Source organism: Gopherus flavomarginatus, chromosome 24, assembly GCF_025201925.1.
Source record: "Gopherus flavomarginatus isolate rGopFla2 chromosome 24, rGopFla2.mat.asm, whole genome shotgun sequence".
NCBI lineage: Eukaryota > Metazoa > Chordata > Testudines > Testudinidae > Gopherus > Gopherus flavomarginatus.
This window is the reverse complement of record NC_066640.1, coordinates 5,853,858-5,874,647: the sequence shown is the minus strand read 5'-3', so window position 1 is coordinate 5,874,647 and position 20,790 is coordinate 5,853,858. Positions and strand designations below refer to the sequence as shown.

The following is a 20,790-nucleotide window of genomic DNA, read 5'->3' as shown; positions in this document are numbered from 1 at the left end:
TGGCATTGGGGATTTATTGGGTTTTTTTCCTCCCACCTCTCCTGTGCGTTACTGGCTCCTGGCGCAGTGCCCATTGCAGGGTGACATAACTTCTGTTTTGCCTCGTGGTGGGGGTGCTGTTACGTAACCGCCTCATTCCATAATAAACCTGTTGCTGGGTAAAAAAAAATGGGAGAGGATGTGGAGTTAGTGGGTTGGTCACAAAACATCTAAGTGGAAAAAGAAAATAGCGTGGGGGAGGAAAAAGGAGCCTTGCAAAAGGAGGCGAAAGGGAAACATTTAGATGCTCTCTAGAACAGAGAAATTCCAGATACCCTGGTGTTTAGCATGCCTTTGCTAGTCTCTCCTAATGATTAGAAAGCTGCTGGCTCTGGGTGACGTTGGGTAATAAGGGGCACGGTAAAAATGGTCTCCTTTGGAGGTGCTGTGCCTGCAAAATGTTGATTCTTACGCTGACAAACCCAGGAGCTCTTCTTCTAGCTAAAAAGATGCGCCATCTCCTGCAGATTCTTGCCTGCAAAGTGTCCCGGATTCTAGGGGTTCTGACTCGTCCCCTCTCGGGCTGGGCTGCTGAATGCAATTGGGCTGGCCTTCCACCAGGAGACAAAGTAAACACGCGCTTTCTAGCTGTTTCTAGCCGTTAGGGAAGCTTGTGCCAAGCCCTTCTGATTGGCTGCAGGGGCAGCTGTTCATCTGATACGGCCTTCCTCCTGGCTTGCTTCCTAGCAGGCATGGCAGTGGGGCGTATGTGGTTTGTTTTTAGTTCAGGGAGAATTCCACCTCCACCCAAACACATTTCATAACAAGGGGAAGGCTTGTACTTTGGTTAATGAGCTGTTTTGCGGGGAGGGGAGTGTCCTGGATCTTTAGCTTATAACACTTTCTTCTTCCTTAGTGCTTCCCATGCAGGGAGCTGAGTATTATCTTCATGTTACATTTAAGGAAACTGAGGCACAGAGCAGTGATGTGATTTCCCTCACTATCCCCCCCATGAGTCAGTTATAAAAGGGAAAATAAGCCCCAACTGTCCTGTATAGGCTGTCCCCTAATTCAAGGCAGCAGCCTGCTTGGCTCTTCTGGACCTGGGTGGATCTCCCAGATAAAGACCCACGGCTGGTTGTCCGCACTTGTCATGTGCCTTTTCTAATGCTAGCAGTGCATTTCACTGGTGACCTCTAACCCCACCCCTGAACACACTCTGCTCTGCCAGTCATGCCAAAGTATGCATCAGTTCAGTGATGGGGAACAAATACCGATGCCACGCTCGTGTATAGCACTTTTCATTGGTAATATCCAAGCACTTTTTAAAGGAGGGCAGTATCATTATCCCCATTTTACAGATGGGGAAGTTGAGGCACAGAGAGGTGAAGTGACTTGCTCAAGGCCACCCAACAGGCAACTGGTAGAGCTGAGAATAGAACCCGGCTCCTAAGTCCCAGCCCAGCAGGCCATGCTGCCTGTCCCCACCCCCTGGTTGCATCTGGACCAATTTTTGTTGCTTTGGGACCTAAAATGAGAGTGGCTTCCAGGTCTCTGAAAGCACAATGCTAGCACAGTGACCCAGGGCTCTGTCCCCTTTCTGCACCTTCCCATGACTTGCTGGCTCAAGTATTCAACTAGTCAGGGCCAGTTTGTCCCCATCCTGCCACTCCAGGGTTCAGTGGCAGTACTGATGTCTCAGGGTGTTCTACGCAGGAATTAAACCCCCACCGCTGGCCTGTGTCAGCTTACTTAGGCTGCGGGGCTGTAAAATAGGGTGTAGATGTCAGTGCCGGCTCCGGGACACTACCCCCTTGCAGGTGTTTGCTGTGTAGACATCCCCTTAGTCCCACCCAGAGCTCATCACCGCAGGTTGCCTTAAGAGCAGTAGCAAAGTGTTCTCAGGCACGTGTACGCCTCTCCAGCACCCAATCCCATGCTTCTTGCAAACCTCCTTTCCCTGAGTGACCCCAATACAGCTGCCACGGGCACCCTCCTGTGCCCTGCAAACTCATGCTTATTTCCTTCCCCTACCCTGTGCTAGACTGTGGGGGGAACCGTCCTGGGAGGGAGTGCTTGAGGATGGCCCTAGCTGGGATGGCTGGCCCCAACTCTTTGGCAGCAGGTGAAAAATGGGTCCCTCCCTCTGAGGAGGTGAGTCATCAATGAGCAGGCCCCAGGGGCATGTGCGGAGGGAGAAGGGACTGCCAAACCTGTAGCTGGTCCTGGCAGTGGGATGGTTTAGGTTGACACCCAATCAGCCCATGTTGCTTCATCTGGCAGTCCCTTTAGAAATGTGTATTCCTGCATTTCTGGCATAGCTGCAGTGCCAGCCCCTGCTCACCTGGGAGCTGATATCAGGTCAGGGTCATGTGGCTACCAGTTATGCTTTATTTTTGCACCTTCTTACTGGCATTGAGGCTGTCGCTACGTAAAACAGCCACTTGCTCCAGAGTTTGTGAAATGCTGGGCAGGTGGGGTGAGGGGCTGGGTGGGCCCCGTGATTGGGAGGCAGGACTCCTGGCCTTGGTCCTGGCTCTGCTGCTCACTTGCTGTCTGACCCTGGGGTGAGTGGGCAATGGAATCTGTGCCTCAGTTTACCCCTCTGAAAGTGGGTAGGCTGAGTGTAAAGCACATTGACATCCTGGATGATGACCATGGAGATGGCTGTAGTGTTAGCGGCCTCTGCCAATCCAAGGTGGCAGCAGCTGGCTTTGTTCTTACCACAGCTTGGGGGAGAAGTGGGAATTTCTTCTCTCTAGTTTGGTCCAAACGGCCACCATCCCCTTTCGATATCGCTAAGCCCTGGATCTACTGGCCTAACTGGGACTCCAGAGCCTCCCCTCAAACAAGTGACCTGCTGGGTGTGCCAGACAGCTCCTTCTCCCACTTCTAACGATCCTGAGTCACTCCACCACAGGAGCCAGGGACTGGGCACTTCCATCCTGCCTGGGCCTCTGTGTTCGAGCCAGGAAGTGAGGGACGGGGAGACAGCTTTCTGCTCGGGCTCATCTTAATGAGCAGAGACTGCCAGCTATGCGGGAATGCTCTCCTTGAAGGGCCCATTCTCTGTTCCAGAGACGAGTGTAACTTTGACCCATCTCAGTTGTCAGGGATCCTGTGAGGCTGACCCTGTGTATGTTGCAGCTCTGGTTAGTTGGTGTTGGGTATTAAGTTGTCCCTCCCGCAAGCTAGCCACTGTCTCTGGGAAGGCTATTTCTGAGGAGGTTTTTTCTCTAGGCCTGGATGTAAGGGTATAAAAATGAGCTAGTCCAGGGTGGAGGCAAAGGGGACTTTGTGTGACTGCGATTCCTAGTATGCAGCGAGATGTGTTGGTGGGATTCCCTTGGGGGGAACCCAAGCCTGGCTGGTGGAGCCACAACTGGCTTCATGGGACTGGTGTTAGCTGGCTGATAGGCTGGGATGAAGATATTCCAGGGCAGCAGAGCAGGATGTCGAGACCTAGGATAAGTGGCTTGGAGACCCTCAGTGGCTACCAGCATGTTCATGTGTGACTCGCCCTGTTCTCCTCTGTCCTGAACCTCCAGGGCCAGAACCCATTCGACCTGGAATTCTCCCAGTCAAGTCACCTGGATTCTGTCTTCAACTTCGAGTGCCCGGCCCGCCCCGGTGAGCTCTGCAGACTGCGCCTGACTTTTTAATACCCGGGTTGGGGAGGGGTGAAGACTGTTGAATGTTGGTTCCTTCTCTCCCTTCTCCCCTCCACCCTCCCTTGGGGAAAATGACCACAAAAATGCACCCTCCTCCTTCTTGAAAACAGCCTTCAGATGCCAGGTTGTTGGCGGCTGCTGTGGTAGAAATACCGTCCTCAGCAGCTCTGATGCAGGGCAGTACTTAGTCATGTGCATGACTTTAAGCACATGTGTGTAGCCTCCCTGAAGCCAACAGGGCTGCTTACTAGCTCAGATATGTGTCTGGAAGATTGACACACCTTCCAAAATCTGTCCCAGGCTTAGGCCTCATCTCCTGCTGTTTGCTCGGAGCCCACTTTCCTTCCCAGTAAATCTCACGTCCTTCAGGGATCCTCTCCCCAAACCTCTCTGCTCAGTCCCTGAACTGTTCTCTCATATCCTTGCCTTGTCCGCTTTGCGGTGAAGGCACCTGGGAACTAGGGTCACGTCTGATCATATAGAGCATAGATCAAGGATGCTATATTGGGTTCTGTGTGGCTAATCCATACCTGAATCCCGAGGGCATATACAGGAGATGAGGGCTGCGCTGTGCAGATGCTGTGGTGTTAATGCATTCTGCATGGCTTTGCTTTGGGACAGACATGCCTTCAAGTCAGCCCATTGATATTCCTGATACCAAGAAAAGGAACAAGAAGAAGAAACGATGCAGAGCCACGGACAGCTTTTCTGGGAGGTTTGAAGGTGAGAGGTGCAGGAATTCACGGGTCGGGGGTGGAGGGGGTGGCAATTCAGGGGGGTGCCGTTTGCCATCGAAATCCTGGGAACCTCCTACTCAAGCAGGCACTTAGTTTAATGAACTTCCCACCTGCCCCAGATCAGACCCGATCCAGCTGTGCAGACTCACCTGAGGAGCAAAGCGCAGTATCATTTGATCACTAGCCAGGAACTGAAGCAGCAGCTGGGATGTGCGGCAAGAACATTGTGCCCCATCTGGGCACATCTCGGGCTCTGCACGGAGCGCCAGGGCTGGAGCTGAGTTCTGCAGACCTCCCCACCCCCCAGAAGCCAAAAAAAACAGATTATACTGAAGCAAGGTCAATTCTGCTCCCCACAGATGTCTACCAGCTGCAGGAGGAGGTGCTCGGGGAAGGTGCCCATGCTAGAGTCCAGTCCTGCATCAGCCTCATCACCAACAAGGAGTACGCCGTGAAGGTATAGCCTCTGAGAGGCCACGTGGTCGAGTGGGTAGGGCACCGGGCTGTCACTGGGGAGAGCGGGGTTCTGTTCCTGGCTCTGGTGATCACTTCCCTCCTTGACCTTGATTTCCACTCCCACCCTTAATGTGTCCTGTCCCTTGAGATGGTGTGCTCTCGAGAGCAGGCACTGTCTGGGCGCTTGGCATGTTGAAGCTCTGATCTCTGTAGGGACCTATCGGCTACTACATCCTAATGAGGCTGGGAGACTTGCCTCACCCCTCATCTTAGAAACGGGAGGAGAGGGCAGAGGAAGGTGGCTAAGGCTTTAAACTGTCCATCGACTCCGAACTTGCCTCTGGCTGTTGGTGAGAGGAAGAGACAGACTGGACTTCGGTGCCTAACACAATTGGGCTGGCTCTGCTTGGTCTGTTTTGATGGGCTTCTGCTATTAGCCTCCCAAGAGACATAAGGCTCTGAGCCAGCCAGGTGCTCATCAAATGGCCTGAATGGGCCAGCATTGGCTCTGGACTCTGCAGAGCAGGCATCAGCACTGTGTGCCGAGGGGAGGGGAGACGGCTCTGTAGTAACTGAGCAAATTGGAGTAGCTGCGGCTAAGCGTGATAAAAAGGGATCCTCCGAAGATAGCCGGGGAAAGGAAGCTTTTGAGAAGACTGGCTCACTTAGTGTAGGAGATCACCCTGGACCAATGACTGGTCCCTGTAAACTGCTGAGGGTTTGTCCCTTGGATGCAGTGCCCAGGGGTGTCCTGCTTATGGGAGGGCAGCGTTGTCGGATCTTTACTCAGCCCTGAATGAAAACACAGGGCTTAGTGGTGATCCTGAACAGGTGCCACTGAAGATCGTAGATGTGGTCCAACTTAAACAAGAAGTCTGTGTGAGACTAGATCCCCCCTGAACAGAGAGAGGCTCACTGCCTTTTGACATCGCTCAGCTTGTCAACCCCAGGGGGGACAAGGCAGCCTTATAATTAAGGTGCAGGGCTAGGAGTCATGAGACCTGGCTTCTTCTCTTGGCTCTGCCACAGACCGTGTGACCTAGGGCAGGTCTCTTCCCTTCTGGTTCCTCCTCTGTGATGTGGGGTTGATCCCTGTCTGGGAGGGTAAATTAGTGCTCCCAAAGCACCTGGGGAGGACAGATGAGTGGGAAGGATTATGCTAGTGGGATGGTTAGACTCCTTTGTGCATTGGGCGTCTCGACGCCTCCCGGCAAGCGGGTGGGAAGCAGAACAGGTCCTGGCGAGCCGCCTCTCTGCTGCCTGTGTGATTGCCTGCCAGGCCGTTGGAACTCCAGACTAAACCTGTCGGAGCTCAGATTAATGCAGCGATTCTCTGCGGGACTCCTGGGGAGGAGTGCCGCTGTATGGCAGTATGCAAAGCTGGCACAGACCCAGCCTGTTCGCTTGCTGCTGCTGCTTCAGCTGCACAGACCGGAGAAGGGCTGGCCGGTACCCCTTTGTACTGACTAGTGATTGGTTCCTTGGCATCAGGCGTCACGATTGCAGTGTGCTGGCATCTGTGCGGAAGTGATAGGCTGTGGAGGGGGGGCTGTGAGGGGTTGGGGGGGGCGTAGGGTCATGACCTTCTGAAAAAGGGAAGTGTGTTGGCTTTGGAGGAGAGCAGCTGTTGGCTGTTTGAGAGCTGCAGTCTCTGGGGAGCGTCTTTGCTTATACAGGGGGCCGCTGGCCAAGCTGCCCATGGGAGGGGAACAATGGTGCCCTTCTCCAGCAGCTTGGCATGCCTCCTGCCTCAGCAGAGCAACAAGGGCCATGTGTATTGGCCCAGGAATCAGACCCTCCATTTCAGACACCGATGTGTTTTGCTACGATAAAGCAAAAGGGAGACTTCCTTCTGGGAAGTCTGAGGCCATTCCATGAGGCAAAGCCAGCGGCATGGCATGGAACTGCCCTGGATTGTATTCATCAGGGTGAGGATCTCAAAGCACTTTACAAACCTCTGAGCCTCAGGCCCTGTGCTGGGGGTCTGGGAGGTAGAATCCCCCATGTCACCCATGGGGAAACTGAGGCACTGAGCGGGAAGTGACTTGCCTGCAGTCATGCAGCAAATTGGTGGCAGAGGAAGGCACAGGTCCTAGGAGTCCTGACTGCCAGCCCTGCACTCTGCCTCCTATGCTGTCTTGGTCTCTTCTTAGAACTCCCTGCCCTGAGCCGCCTTTGCAGGAGGCTGCAGTCTGACCTCTGCTCTACTGGTGTAAATCCAGAGTGACTCCACTGCAATCAGTGCTTACGCCAGATTTACTCTGCTGTGGCTGATCTCAGCCTGTGGCCCAGCTTAACTTGTCTATTTGGCTGTCTTTGTACAAGATCTCTCCCCACAGAGCCTGGGGAGGGGGCCCTCATCTCTGCAGCCAAACCCCAGGGCCCAGCTTTTGAAGTCTGCATCGGCCTCTGTTTTGCTTAGTGCATTAGGCCTGTCCCCCTGGAATGAGAGCAGCCCCTAAGGGTGTGGAGGAAAAGCTGGCATGGCTAATGCTGTCACCTCTCTGGGGGGTGGGGGGAGGGAAAGCTGCTGTCTCTGCAGCTGGTTAACCCCTTCAGGGATCTCTGAATGGAGCCAGGCTGCCTGGCTTGATCCCTGGGACAATGGCAGATCTGAAACCTGGTCTGCTGAGGATTGACAATGGCAGGGCTCTGGGACCGTGTGGACAGGGTGCCTTTTTGGCTTGTTAACTGCTCTAGGGCTATGTTTTGGCTTACGTAGCTAGGACGCTGCCACAGTCCAGTTTGGGACCTGAGCTCCGGCATCATTCCTACTAGATCCCCTCCCTGGGACTTTGGGGGGTCCAAGGCCTCCCCTCCTTGAGCAGCACAAGGGGCCATGATCAGTCTCCAAACTCCTCTCCCTATTTCTGTTTCAGATAATTGAGAAGAGCCTTGGACACATCCGGAGCCGGGTATTCAGGGAGGTGGAGATGCTCTACCAGTGCCAGGGACACAGGTACAGGGGGGAGCTCCCTGCTAGGCCTAAGCCGTACTGATTCTTGGGATCTCTGTGGGTGGGCGGGCGTCACTTTAGCATACGGCGGAGACTTACCACCTCATGTCTCCTTGCAATCCAGGGTAAAAGTGGGAAGATGTGCTTGCTTCCACCTTAATGGGCCATGTGAGTTAAAACCCTTCCATAGCAGTGAGGATAGATCTCCTTTCAGCTGGGCTGACCCACCAGTGACCTGCTGAATGCTGGAGATGACTCCGAAGGGCTCCTCCCTCTTGTAGGCTGGGGGCAAGGTTTGGGAGGAGGTTGTTTGTTGCATTTGTGGAGAGTTTAGTCTCACTGGGCAGAATAGCAAGACCAGCTCCCTGGATAAAAAGCTGAGCGATGCTCTTTCTCGATAGCAGCATGTTGGCCAAGGGAAGCATCTGCTAACAATTAGCGCTGTGGTATAGCTAAGTCATTAAGCGGGGCACTGAGAAAACATCCCCTGGAATTCTGGGAAACCAGCTGTGGGCCCAGGAGCCTTCTGGTTCCAATAATTGAAACCCAGTTCTCCTTGGCGCCTGTCCCACGTCTGCACGCCCATGCGTGCTTGTGGCGTGGAGGAGCCAGCTCTGGGAAGGCCCTGCGGCTGGCTGGAGGGGGAGCCTTGTGGAACAAGAGGGCAGAGCTGATCCGATCTCCCCCGTTACTCTCCTTACAGGAATGTCCTAGAGCTGATCGAGTTCTTTGAAGAGGAAGATAGATTCTACCTGGTCTTTGAGAAGATGCGAGGAGGTAAATATCCCTGCAGGCCCTCTGCCACCTCCTTCCGCTTCATGGCATTGTTCACCTCTGGCTGCTGAGGCGGGGGCTGTTATCTAGGCCAGGGGCTCTCAACCTTTAGGGCCGGCTTCAGGGGGTAGCAAGCAGGGCAATTGCCTGGGGCCCCACGTCACAGGGGACCCCACAAAGTTGTTCAGGCTTCAGCTTCAGTCCCAGGTGTAGGGCTGGGAGCCCTGGGGTTCAGCCTCACACTGCGAGGCTTCAGCTTTCTGTGCTGGGCTCCAGCAAGTCTAACACTGACCCTGCTTGGTGGCCCCCCTGAAACCTGCTTGTGGCCCCTTACAGACCCCTGGTTGAGAACCACTGATCTAGGCTTCCTCCCCCGCCACCCCCCCAAGGCCTAATGGAGACCCCTTCCACCAGTTGGGAAGCTCACAGCTTGACAAGGATGAGTCCCATCATAGCCCATCACCATTCAGCAGTGCACGGTTCCCTCCAGACTCTCTGCTGGCTCTTGACCTGCAGAATCCCTGGTCCCAGCTTCCCAAATGCTCTGGCGGGGAGGCTCTCTGGAGCGAGGACCACACATCTCTGCTAGTGTGTGTGTGTGCGGGGGGGTGGGGGGGGATGCTGAAAGAGAAACATGCGGATGAGGCCCTGGTAACAGCTGCCATCTTCCCTCCCCTAGGCTCCATCCTGACCCACATCCACAGGAGGCGCCACTTCAACGAACTGGAGGCCAGTGTGGTGGTGCAGGACATTGCCAGTGCCCTTAACTTCTTGCACAACAAAGGTGAGGAGCGAAGGCCGGGTACTTGCCTGGGGCCGGGAGGCATGGGCTGCGGAGGGGGTGGGGGAAGTGGGTTCTTATTCCTCCCTGCACTAGGAGAGTCCATGAGCCTAAGGCCTGAGAGTTCATGTCCAGCGCCACCCCTCAGCCACTAGAGACTCTCCGGGAGGACTGTGTGGAGGCGCTAAGGGAGCGGGATGGGGACTCTGCATAGCCCGTTCCCCAGGTTTCTAGGTACTCCCTTCGTGGTGATGGGCCACGCTGGCCTGCCAGAGCACGCAGGGTGTCTCGGACCTAAGCGCCTCTCTCGCCGTTGGGCTTCCCAGTGCGTCCCGTAGCAGGGTGGATCGGGCTTGCCAATGAGGGACCCAGCCCCCCGTAGTCTCTGGGTCCCCCTCGACTCTGCCAGCCCTGGGCTGCAGAAAAGCCAGGCTCTGAACTGTCCCAGGAAAGCAGCACCCCCTGTTGATTCTGGGGTTTCTTGTTTTTAACAGGTATAGCGCACAGGGATTTAAAACCAGAAAATATTCTCTGTGAGAGTCCCGACCAGGTGAGTGGCGGGCAGCCTGACTAGTAGCACGTCCAGAGACGCTCCACTCTTTTGCTCCCTGGCTTGGCAGGAGCTGGGGTGGCCTTGGAGGAGGAGAGCTCCTCTCCAGTGGGTGCGTCAGTCTCTTGCTGGGATATGGGTCTGGGCTTTTGGGGAGCCCGGGCCCTGCTTGTGTGGGGAGAGCACTAGTGGGAGAGGTAGCACGAGGTGGGGGAGGAGTCAGCGGGCAGCTAGGCTGTGATGTTAACCCTTTGCATGCAGGTTCTTGGAAGGGGCCTCCCCCGCCCGGAGCAGGAGAGCCAGAGGAGGAAATCCACTCCGAGTTGGGGGGCTGGCTCGCTGACTGAGCAGAGTTTTGCTGCTGATAACCTCCTTTGTATTGCAGATGGGTGGAGGGCAACAGGCAGATTTCAGTTTGCTAAGAAGTGACTCCCACGGGGGAGATTGCTGGGGTGATGCATGTGGACATGTCTAGCGTGTGTGGGGATCTGCAGATCACCTCTGGCCTTGCATGGTGAAGGTCACAGACGCATCAGAGTTCAATTAAGTGATCGACTCCTTTGGCTCGTCTGTCCTGTCCTAGGTTTCCCCTGTGAAGATCTGTGACTTTGACCTGGGAAGTGGCATCAAATTAAATGGCGATTGTTCCCCTATCTCCACCCCCGAGCTGCTCACACCTGTAAGTATTTCCGCCCCCTCGTTAATGTGTGAGGGGGGTGACTGAGTTGGCTTTTGTGGGGAGGATGGGACTGTCGCGGAGAGAGATGCCTTGAACCATCAACTAGCTAGCTACCAGCCAGCTTGTGGGAGTCTGACTGCATATAGACGTCTGGGAAGATGACCAGCATTGTGCATTTGTGGCAGGAGTCCTGGCCACCAGGCTAGATGTCTATCTACAGATGCTGCCAGCTTGGCTCCCTGCTGTGCTTGGAGCACCAGCTGGACTTCTGCAGTTGCCTCTGCTCTGGCACCAGTGTCCATGATCTGTTGTTTTTAGTTGCTGTTGGACTTTTCAGTAAGGCTCCGTTTGCAACTCTGGCCCCCTTAACTACCCTGGCACTGGCTCAGGGGCATTCCTGTAACTGGTTTCCACCCAGAATAGAAACGGGGGGGGGTTGTAATCGAGCGGGGAGCCTGAGAAGTGTAGGCACAGCCAGGCACGCTGGGAAGGCTGTGGCTGAGGGAGGCAGAACAGCTGTCCCTGGCACTGGGGGATTTCTGAAGTAGACAAGCCTGATGTTGGGTGTCTCTAGGCAAAGGGCCTTCGAAGGGAGCAGGGAACGTACCCTGTGGAAAGGGGGGAGCATTAGGAAACCAGAGGCTGTGGGAGGACGATAGGAGAGAGTAAAGCGCAGGGCAGAGTCGGGGTGTGTGTGTGGCATACACTGGTCTCTGCCCCCTATGGGGACAGGGCGCTCAGAAAACCAGCTATCTGCCGCGCGCCTGGCGCTGCTCTCCTGAACGCCTGTCCTTGAGAGGCTCATGCATTATTCATTCCTCTTGGAGAGGGGAGTGCGTTGGAGAAAGGGTTACGTAATGCGTTTTTAGCATGCCTGGCTTGCTTTCAAACGGGGGGGAGGGGGTGGCGCACTGCCAAGCCAGTGCCAAGGGGAAGCTAAAATCTAGCCTTAGCAACAGCTGGCCCTATTGGCTGCCGGGACGAAGCCAGAGCGGCTTGGGCTGGGGGGTGGGATCTGCCGTTCTCTGGCGGACGTTTACAGAAGTGGGTCAGGCGAGATGTGGCTGGGAACAGGATGGGGTGGAGGGGGACGTAAGTCTCTGACTTGCAGTGTTGGTTGCACTGGGGTGGGGGCGTGGGAGGTAGTTGGGGACCCAGTGTTTTGGATTTCAGCACCTCCTCCTACTTTCAGGGCTGGGGTGTGAGGATTCTCTGCCCTGCTTTTTATGGACGTAGGGGCTTTGGCGCGTAGACTTCCTTTTCCCCCTGCTGCCTACATTAAGGCCAGGAGGGACTATTATGATCTAGCGTGAGCTGGGCCAGAGAATTCCACCCCCAAACTGTCCCCTCGCTGCAGAAAGGGTCCCACGAGCCAGTCCTGCAGCTGCCAGAACCCCTGTGGGAAGCAGGGTTCTCGCTCGCCCTGGCAAACGCTGCCTGGTTCTGGGAGGCAAGGACTGCCTGGCACATGGGGTTGGGCAGAGCCTCACGCCCTTGTTTACTGGCATCGAGGTCAGTTTGGGTTCACATGTGCTTCAGGAGGGCAGCGCTGTGGCTGATGCAATGGTGGCCTCGGGAACATCTCCTGAGCCCAGGAGTGCTGCTCCCTGCTGGCCTGGGAATGCTGGGTGGGGATGGGAATCTGGCGAGACGCTGAGCCCGCCCGCCCTCCAGGGAAACTCCCAGCCTATCTGCCCAGCCCCGCCTGGGTGTTTATCTCTGGGGCTGCTCTGCTTTGCACCTTGCCCACCAGCGCAACTCCGGCTGGGGTTCCTTGGTGACAAAGTTCTGCTTTCTGTTTCTTATGCTGTTGTGAGGAGAGGAGAGAAGCTGATCTGGGCCCCTGAGGTGGGCACCAGCCCTGCCTGGGGTTCTCAGCTTGCAGAAGGGTTTTTTCCTGTGGCATCAGCTGTTCTGCTGCTGGCCTCTCATAAGTGATTATCTGATGGCTGTGGGGTTGTTTCCCTCCCCCACAAGGCCTGTGTGGGCTGATCCATCACGTGAGCTGGGGCTGGAAAGCCCCAGACAGCAGGGTGGGAGGGGGAAGGGCCTTGGAGACATCTGTGGCTCTGGTTACATCAGCTGTTTAACTCCTGCGTTCCCTTCCCTAGCTCACTGAATGCAGGGCCTTGAATTCTGATGTCCATTTATTCTCTGCCCTGGGGATCAGCCCGGGTGTGGGTGGGTGTGTGTGTGGCTCAGCCAGTTTTTGGCTGTTGTTCACATCTGGGGGGCCGTTGATGTAACAGGTGGAGCAGGTTTCCCCCTCCTTTGGGACAGGAGATGGGTGTTGTTTTCCAAACAGTAGCCTCTCCTCTCCTGTGTCCCCCCCCCCCCCCAATATGGTGCATTTCCCTGATTACCTCTGGTGTCCTGGAGGGTGGATCAAGGTGGCTGCATGGCCCACGGCACTGCACTAGGCTTGCTGTCTTTTCTGGAAGCAGAGGTTCAAAACCGGCTTCAGGGAAACAGAGTGAAGAATTCAATAGGGAGGGATCTTTTCCTATCCTTCAAGTCTGATTCTTGCGTAAAGGGTACTAGGCATTCAGTTCCAGCCCTGCTGCTCCCATTTCCAGGAAGAATGTGGGGGCAGAACCTTCCCCCCCCAGGGATCCTTCACTGTAGTAAAGAGGGAAGGAGCCTGTATAAAATGAACACATTGAGTTCAGAGGGAAACCTGGAGAGTGCAGGGAAAGGGCTGGGTGGGGTGTGGTCGGATGAGCTGAGCTGTAACTTCTGTTAGAACAGTGGTCCCCAAACTGTGGAGCATGCCCCCCGGGGGGGGCATGGAGGAATATTCGGGGGGTGGGGAGGCAGCACCACCCAGCTCTGCTCCTGGCTGTGGATCCCAGGGAGGGCACAGACCAGATTGGGGACATTTTCCTCCCCCCACTCGCCAGACTTCTTTGGTCCCTATATTAGGTAGTCATGTGCTATCAATCTAGTGCCTGTCAAGGGTAGAGTTGGGATTAAAGCATTCTGGGTCCATCCCGTGACTTCATCCAGACAAACAAATGTAAATGTATTTGAGTGGAGGAGGCAGGATCGTTTCAAGGTTGAGCCACTGAGTTGGGGCTTGAGAGACCTGGCTTTGATTTCCCAGCCCTGCCATGGCCTCTCTGGGGCAAGCAGCTTCTCCTCTGGTGCTGCAGTTTCCCCTGCTGCAAGCTGCAACACAGGAAGAGACTTACCTCTGCTAGCAAATGTACAAGGAAGGTGAGGATCTCACACTGTAGTGACTGGATGGTGGCATATGTGCGGCGAGGCCTTGTGGTCTAATGGGCTGAGCAGTAGACTGGGATTCAGGAATCTTGGGAATCTATTTCTGGCTCTGTCACTGGTCTGCTCCTTGGACATGTCACTTAGAACCCCTCTGTGCCTCAGTTTCCCCCATTAGTAAAATGGGGATTATGATGCTAACCTCTTTTGTTAAAGGACTTTGCAGTCTGGTCACAAAGTGCTACATGAGAGCAAAGTATTTATTAAGCAGCTAAATATCTAGATACGGGAGGGGGGGACTTATAGAAAATTGCTTTTCTCCAATGATTAGAGACTGTTGATTAGCCAGAGGACAGCCAGGGATGTAACTGATCTGTCTCTGCACAGCCTCTCCTGTGGGGACACCTGGGTGTCTTTACCGTGTGCGTCATTCCCTTTGGCTCACCTGGTTCCTCACTGCTCTTCAGTGACATGTTAGGACCTTGGGGGATGCTCGTAAGGTGGTTGTGTGCAGCCCTTTCAGGGAAAATGGGTCTGCTTATAGCTCGTGGTCATCAGCTCCTGCCAAAGCAACACTTGGGAAAAATTTCCCAGAGGGACTGTTGTGCATAGTTAGCCTGGCTTGAACCCTTGGATTATGTCTGGGAGCCTGATCTCAAGAGCCCTGGGCAGGAAATCCTGGAAGCTCCAGTCAGTTATTTAAATAACTTCTCATCTCCTCTACCTCCTCCCACTCTGAATATGGACGGGGCGGGGCAGGCATGGTCTGACCTGTGGGGGATGTAGTGGTTCTGTAAGCTCGGTCCACAAAATAAGCCTTGCCCTCCTGAGGCGAGGTGCAGACGTTGCTCCCAATGCGCTCGTGATCCTGAGCCCGGCTTGCAACAGTGTGGTTCCAGTGCTCCCTGCTGGTGGAGCTTGGGTGGACAGGGGCACATTGCATTTCCCAGTGCCGTGGCTGCGTCCGCTACCACCCAGTCGCCTCTTTGGAGGTTTTCTTCGTAAGCATCGGAGCTAGACTCACCCTTACAAAGAGTGAGATTAGCAGTTTAGGGGAAGAAGATGGCAGCTGGCAAGAGGGGGTGAGATGCTGTATTCGAGTCCTGGGAGCAGCTGTGCTTTTCCATCTGACTCCTGCGGCTATAACAGGAGTAGGATCCCATTGCGTGGCACAGACCTTTGCAGACCCTGGGAGCTGGTGCTGCCTGGCGTTCCTTGACCTTCTGTCTCTCCTATGAGCAAATCTCTTCGCTGTGTCATCTTGGCTGAGGACAGGGTGGTGCAGCCTCGGGTTGTTGCTTCTGCTCCTTGCCTCTGGCATGGCTGTTCCTTTCTTTCCCAGGTCCCTTCTGGTGGGAGCAGTGCTGCCCACTCGGGCCTCTCTTCATTGCCAGCTCAGATTTAGGTTCAGTCTGTGTTTAGATCTGGGTGAATTTGGCGCTCAGACAACTTGTCCACTGATCACAGGGTTTGGAGCCAGCTGTGGCAAGGGGTGTTGCTGCACCATTGACAGGCGAACCTACTGGGGTTGCTTCTGTGCTGGTTCATACCTGCAGACGCTGCCGATCGCACGCTAGGGGTTCTGTGATGGGGCATGAACGACTTGGTGATGCCCGTCAGACCCAGGCTCTACACTCTGGCACGGCCTGCTTTGTAGGGGTCCTGCCTCCACATTTGGCCCCGGGCTGGTCGTGGATTGTAATATTTGGAGCCGAACCTTCAGGGTGAGGGTTGGATCTGGTGTCTTGGTTTACCTGTGTCTCATGATAGCAAGGGACTGAGCATTTGCAATGATCTGTAGCGTTGTCTTGCCCTCCCCTCCGAGGCATCTCATCGGTTCAGTACTGGATTCTTGAGGTCTGATTGCCTGCGGCCCTGCTCTGAGTAACCCCGCCCTGCTCTCCCTCTCTGCAGTGCGGCTCTGCCGAGTACATGGCTCCCGAGGTGGTGGAAGCCTTCAACGAGGAGGCTTCCATCTATGACAAGCGTTGCGACCTGTGGAGCCTGGGCGTCATCCTGTACATCATGCTGAGCGGCTACCCGCCCTTCGTAGGGCACTGTGGCACCGACTGCGGCTGGGACCGCGGCGAGGCGTGCCATGCCTGTCAGGTGAGCCAGCCCCTCTGCCTGGCAGCCTGGCCTTTGTGTGAAAGGAGCTCTTAGCTAGCAGCAGTGGTAGGTCTGTTATCCTGTCTGGCCCAGCCCCACACACTGCACAGCCCACCTCCTTCAGCATGCTAGCCCCTGGCTGAAACAGCCACTTGAAGTTGCCCCATGTGGCTTCCGGTGCAATGGTTTGACCTCTGGTTAAAGAACCCTCTCTCTAGCAACTAATTCTTGCTGGCCTGGAGAGCAGCTTTGCTGGATATCCGACATCAGCTTTCCCTGCACACACAGAATGCAGCTGAGAGGGGTAGCTCAGTGGTTTGAGCATTGGCCTGCTAAACCCAGGGTTGGGAGCTCAATCCTAGAGGGGGCCACTTAGGGATCTGGAGCAAAAATCTGTGGGGATTGGTCCTGCTTTGAGCAGGGGGCTGGACTAGATGACCTCCTGAGGTCCCTTCCAACCCTGAGATTCTATGAAGGTTGGAGATTCTCTGCTTAGCTTCAAGCCTCCCACTCACCTTGGGAGGAGCTGCCTCCTAGGTCTAATCAGATTGCACTGAGGATCGCTATTACTTCTCTAAAAAAAACTTTGCTCGGGTGCCTCTTCCCTTCCAGAACATGCTCTTTGAGAGTATCCAGGAAGGGAAGTATGAATTTCCTGATAAGGACTGGGCCCACATTTCTTTTGGAGCCAAAGATCTAATTTCCAAGCTGCTGGTTAGAGATGCCAAGAAACGGCTCAGCGCGGCCCAGGTCCTCGAGCATCCTTGGGTGCAGGGGGTGAGTACTGCTCTGAAGATGTTTGATCACCCTTCTCATTGTCTCCTGAGCTGCAGGAAGACACTCTTCTAACTTCACAGGATTCTGGAAGTGATTGTGTGGGTTCTTGGCACAGCTGTGTAACACGGCTAGGAAGCACTGGCCATGTGAGGTCCGTGGGTTGGGCCCAGACTGAGTGACGTGAGAGAAGAGAAAATGGCATTAAAAACTAAACTTATCTGGAGGCTCACACTTCTAGAGAGAGAAGTTCCCTTAAACCAGCATTACAATCCTTCTTAGCACTTCTATTAAGCCTCCCACCTGGGGTTCTGAAAGTACTTGACAAACAGCTGAGCTTCATGATTTCTTCCTGCTCCACCCCACCCCGAGACAGGGATGGTTTATTCCCATTTCACAGCTAGGTAAAGTGAGGCATAGGGAAAGAAGAAATGATTTGCCCAGGGTCCCTGGCAGAACCACACTAGAGCTTGGGTCTCCTGACCTCTAGTCCTGTGCTCTAACCGCGCAAGTGTCTGTCCCTAAAGAAAGAAGCTGGAATCTCACAGAGCCATCGATGCAGGATTTGTCGGTCTTGGGTAGTTATCTGGCCCTCATTGCTGGCGTATTGGAGCACCTCAATTTTTAATGTATTTCTTCTGGGAGGTAGGGCAGTGCTATTATCCCCATTGCACAGATGGGAAACTGAGGCACAAAGCCGCTAAGGCCTGGATCCACCATGGTTTTCAGGCTCCTAGTGACGTGTCCAAGCTCACCTAGGAAGTCTCTGGCAGAGCAGTAATTGAGTCCAGGTTTCCTGCAAGCCCAGCTCACCCTGCCCACTGGGGCCTCCTTCCACTCAGACACCCACCACTTCTACTGGGAGGTGGTTGCATGGGTGTTGAGGGCAGGTCCTATATCTGCTCCTGAGAGGAGCTTTGCCACTCGACTCTAAATCTTGCTTCTGTTCTGTTCCAGTGTGCTCCAGACAACACGCTTCCAACCCCCATCATCTTACAGAGGTGAGAGTCCGTTCTCCTGCACCCTGGCTGTGTACGCACGGGGGGTGGGGCTGCTGCAGAGAGAGGTTTCCCAGCAGCTTTTGCGGTATTGGTGCAGCCCTCTCCATAGTAACACGATGAGCTCATCGGCCGGCAGATCTTGCAGACCTGACAATCCAAAGCCAGAGTGCATTGGTGATGCCTGCAGCACGGGGTGCTGAAAGTCCTCTGCCCGCCTCCCAGGAGTGCTGACTCTCCCATCCACTCAGCTGAGGGAGATTAGAGGGGCCTTGGTGTGGACCAGGGGACCCCACTTGCTCTCCTGGAAAGCTTGCCCCATTGCCCCGTCACTTATAGCCCCTGCTGGCCTGGTGAAGTGGGGCATCTAGACCCAGAATTGGAAGCAGGCTCTCCCATGTGGCAGTCCCAAGTCCTAACCAGCTGCAGGAGAACAAGACATTGGGGTGTGTCTGAGCCATCCTGGTCAAGTACTTACTCAGAACTTCAGGCTGGTTGCAGAGACAGACCTGGAATGGGTGATCTGGGGATCAGATGCTGGGCCCGGTTCCCCATGCACCTTGAACACTGATTTAAGCGTGTGTTTCCCACTCATGAATCTCTGCCTTGGTTCAAGGAGCGATGATGGGAATGGGAGACCTCTTTTGAGCAGCTGCTGCTCCGAAGGTGGGTGTCTCATGCCACCTGTCCAGCCCCTGCTCGCTGACCTTGGCCTGTCTCCCCTCCAGGAACAGCAGTGCCAAAGAACTCACCTCCTTCGCTGCTGAAGCCATCGCTGTCAACCGTCAGCTGATGCAGCATGATGAAGACGAGGAGGAGGAGGAAATGCGACCAATCATAATCAAAGCTACCTCATGCTCCATGCAGCTGTCGCCCCCTTCGGAATCCAGGCTGGCCAAACGGAGGCAGAAGAGCAGCATGACGAAGGTGGGGGCTGTGAGCCAGCACCTCGTCGCTCCGTTAGTCCTGGTGGGCGATCACGCGTGATCGCCTGCCTGCCGTGGCCCCCCCTACCACTCCCTGTACATATGTATGTGCTGTATACGGGCGGCATCCTTTTTTTAATACCGTTGTTAGCTAGCAACAAGATCAGGACTCTGTCCTATTGGCTGGTTTCCAAGGTTTCACTGATCTTGTAAGTTCCTTTGTTTTGTTTCGATTTAAAAACTTTTTTAAGGTATTAAATCAAGTGTGAGGTTCCTTCACCCAGGGCACATTTTAAGGACATTTAACAGATGACATGAACTCTTTCTTGACTTTATTTTTATTTTTTTTCCTACACCAAAGGACTATTTGTCCAAGTGACGCTTTTACAACTTCAGCTCATTTCATACTGTGAAAAAACAAAAAAAAAACAAAAACAAAAAAAGGACCCTCGGTTGTCTTTTTAACAACAAAAAGTAGCATTTTAACATTTATTTTTCCTAACGAGCTGAGGGTTTTTCTTTGAATTGGGGCTGAGATGAGTCAACCGCGGGGAGCTTTTTAAAAAAACAAACAGAAAACTGAAGACAAAAAAAAAATCATTCCAGAGCTGTAATTGGCTGATCTAAGATAAGGTGTTTAAAAGATAACGTGTCCAGGCATCGCACCTCTCAGAAAAAAGGGGTTGGGGAGAGAGAGGATAGTCCTGAACCCCCATCCCTCCCAACACTTCCTTTGCCATAGGGATTCCAGAATGCAGCGGAATGTGGCAGGATTGAGGGAGAGTTTGGTTGAAGTGCTGTTTGGAAATTGGATCTTTGTCGAATGCCAGGGCTTGGTGTTGGGGCATGGGGGAATTCCATGGCATCGGAAGGGGGTGTCATTGTCAACGCAGGTGCCCCTGGTCCTGGCAGCTTAGTGCCCTCTGCTCCCGCTGAAGTCTATGGAAGTAGGGGGTGTTCTGCACCTCACCTGGACAGAGAGAATGTGGTGCTGGCAGATGGATTTCTGGCTAGAAGAGAGGAGAGCTGTGCTCATGAGGGCAGTTGAATCTCCCTGGTTTGGATTGAAACTCAGCTCCCTGCTCCAAGATAAGCTATTTACACCACTTTAGGGTTTTTATTTTTCTTTAAACAGCCTTGTTGTGCTTTGCTAAAACAAACCCTGCGTGAATAGGACATTGAGAAGTGTCTTCCTTCGTTCCCCTAGGGTCTGTCCTTCAGACTCGGACTGGGAACTGAACTGTACCGGCATGGTGCTTCCTAGGGTTAGATGATGATGTGCCAGGTACAGCTTGGATATGGGGGAGCGGAGGTGGGGATGGGCGGGATCTCCCCCAGTGTTCACGGGTTTTTGAAATGTTCACATTCAGAGTTACTTCCTAACTCTGCGTGATAGGGCTGGTCCTGTCCTATGAAAGTCTCTGTAGGGGCTTTGCCATGGAGCAGGATCCAAGCCCCTTCTGAAGGGTGGGTGAGTGAGCGCGTGCATGCGTGTGTGTGAAGGGGGTCTCTGCCCCAGTGACTAGCTGCCAGTTTTGTGAAATCACACGAGCAGCTGCGTTCCCAGTAAATGGCAGGAACAACTCTAAGCTCCTGTCCTTACAGACTGGGGCTGGCAAATCCCCTGCCTTGGAAATAATCTGGTGCTTTTAAAAGGGAAAAACTCGTTCTTGCTTTCAGTGAGCTTTCTGTCCTAGGGCAACGAATTGACCATTCAGGGAGAGGATCTGAAATGGTTTTCGGTTTTGCTGACTTGGTGACTCCTGGAAAGCAGCTCTGTCGCTGGGAGGCAGAAGCAAGTGAAAAGGAGTGTTGTTTCCATGGGATCTGTGTCGCTTAAGGGGTTCCATGGGTGTATTTCATTTATTTTTAAATGCGGATCTTCCCAAGGCTCCCCCTCAAGAGGGAGGAGATTGTTATTCGAGGTGCGATCAGGAAATCCAATCTCTGGCGTTGGATGGGCAGAGGGCTCCCCCAGGGGGTATACCTGAGGTGGGTTTCTGTGTCTTCATGCCGAAGTAGAGGTGGACTAGTGGAGGAAGAGTCTTTGAGGGAGGCATGGGCTTGTGGAAGTTGGCTTTTTGGGTTGAGAAGCCTGCAGGGCCTCTCTGGGAGGTCTGAATGGGAGGGGAGCATATGTGGTTTGACTGCGCCTTCCAGAGGTTCTGTAGAAGTGATTTT

At 54.2% G+C, this 20,790-nt stretch overlaps 1 protein-coding gene across 1 annotated transcript; it reads left to right on the top strand.

Annotated features, from left to right (window-relative positions):
• The first annotated feature begins 3,503 nt into the window (after window positions 1–3,503).
• On the top strand, window positions 3,504–19,502 carry MKNK2 (MAPK interacting serine/threonine kinase 2). Its single transcript, XM_050933793.1, has 12 exons — window positions 3,504–3,609; window positions 4,272–4,373; window positions 4,747–4,844; window positions 7,723–7,802; window positions 8,503–8,576; window positions 9,253–9,357; window positions 9,849–9,904; window positions 10,488–10,583; window positions 15,717–15,911; window positions 16,524–16,688; window positions 17,643–17,686; window positions 18,412–19,502. The coding sequence occupies exons 2-12, from the start codon at window positions 4,274–4,276 to the stop codon at window positions 18,668–18,670; spliced, it is 1,272 nt and encodes a 423-aa protein (XP_050789750.1). The 5' UTR covers window positions 3,504–3,609; window positions 4,272–4,273; the 3' UTR covers window positions 18,671–19,502.
• The last annotated feature ends 1,288 nt before the right edge of the window (window positions 19,503–20,790 follow it).

Coding starts and splice junctions, on each gene's coding strand:
- MKNK2 (XM_050933793.1), top strand. CDS start 4,274: ATGCCTTCAAGTCAGCCCATTGATATTCCTGATACCAAGAAAAGGAAC. Junction 15,912..16,523: donor AGGCGTGCCATGCCTGTCAG/GTGAGCCAGCCC, acceptor CTTCCCTTCCAG/AACATGCTCTTTGAGAGTAT. Junction 17,687..18,411: donor ACCCCCATCATCTTACAGAG/GTGAGAGTCCGT, acceptor TCTCCCCTCCAG/GAACAGCAGTGCCAAAGAAC.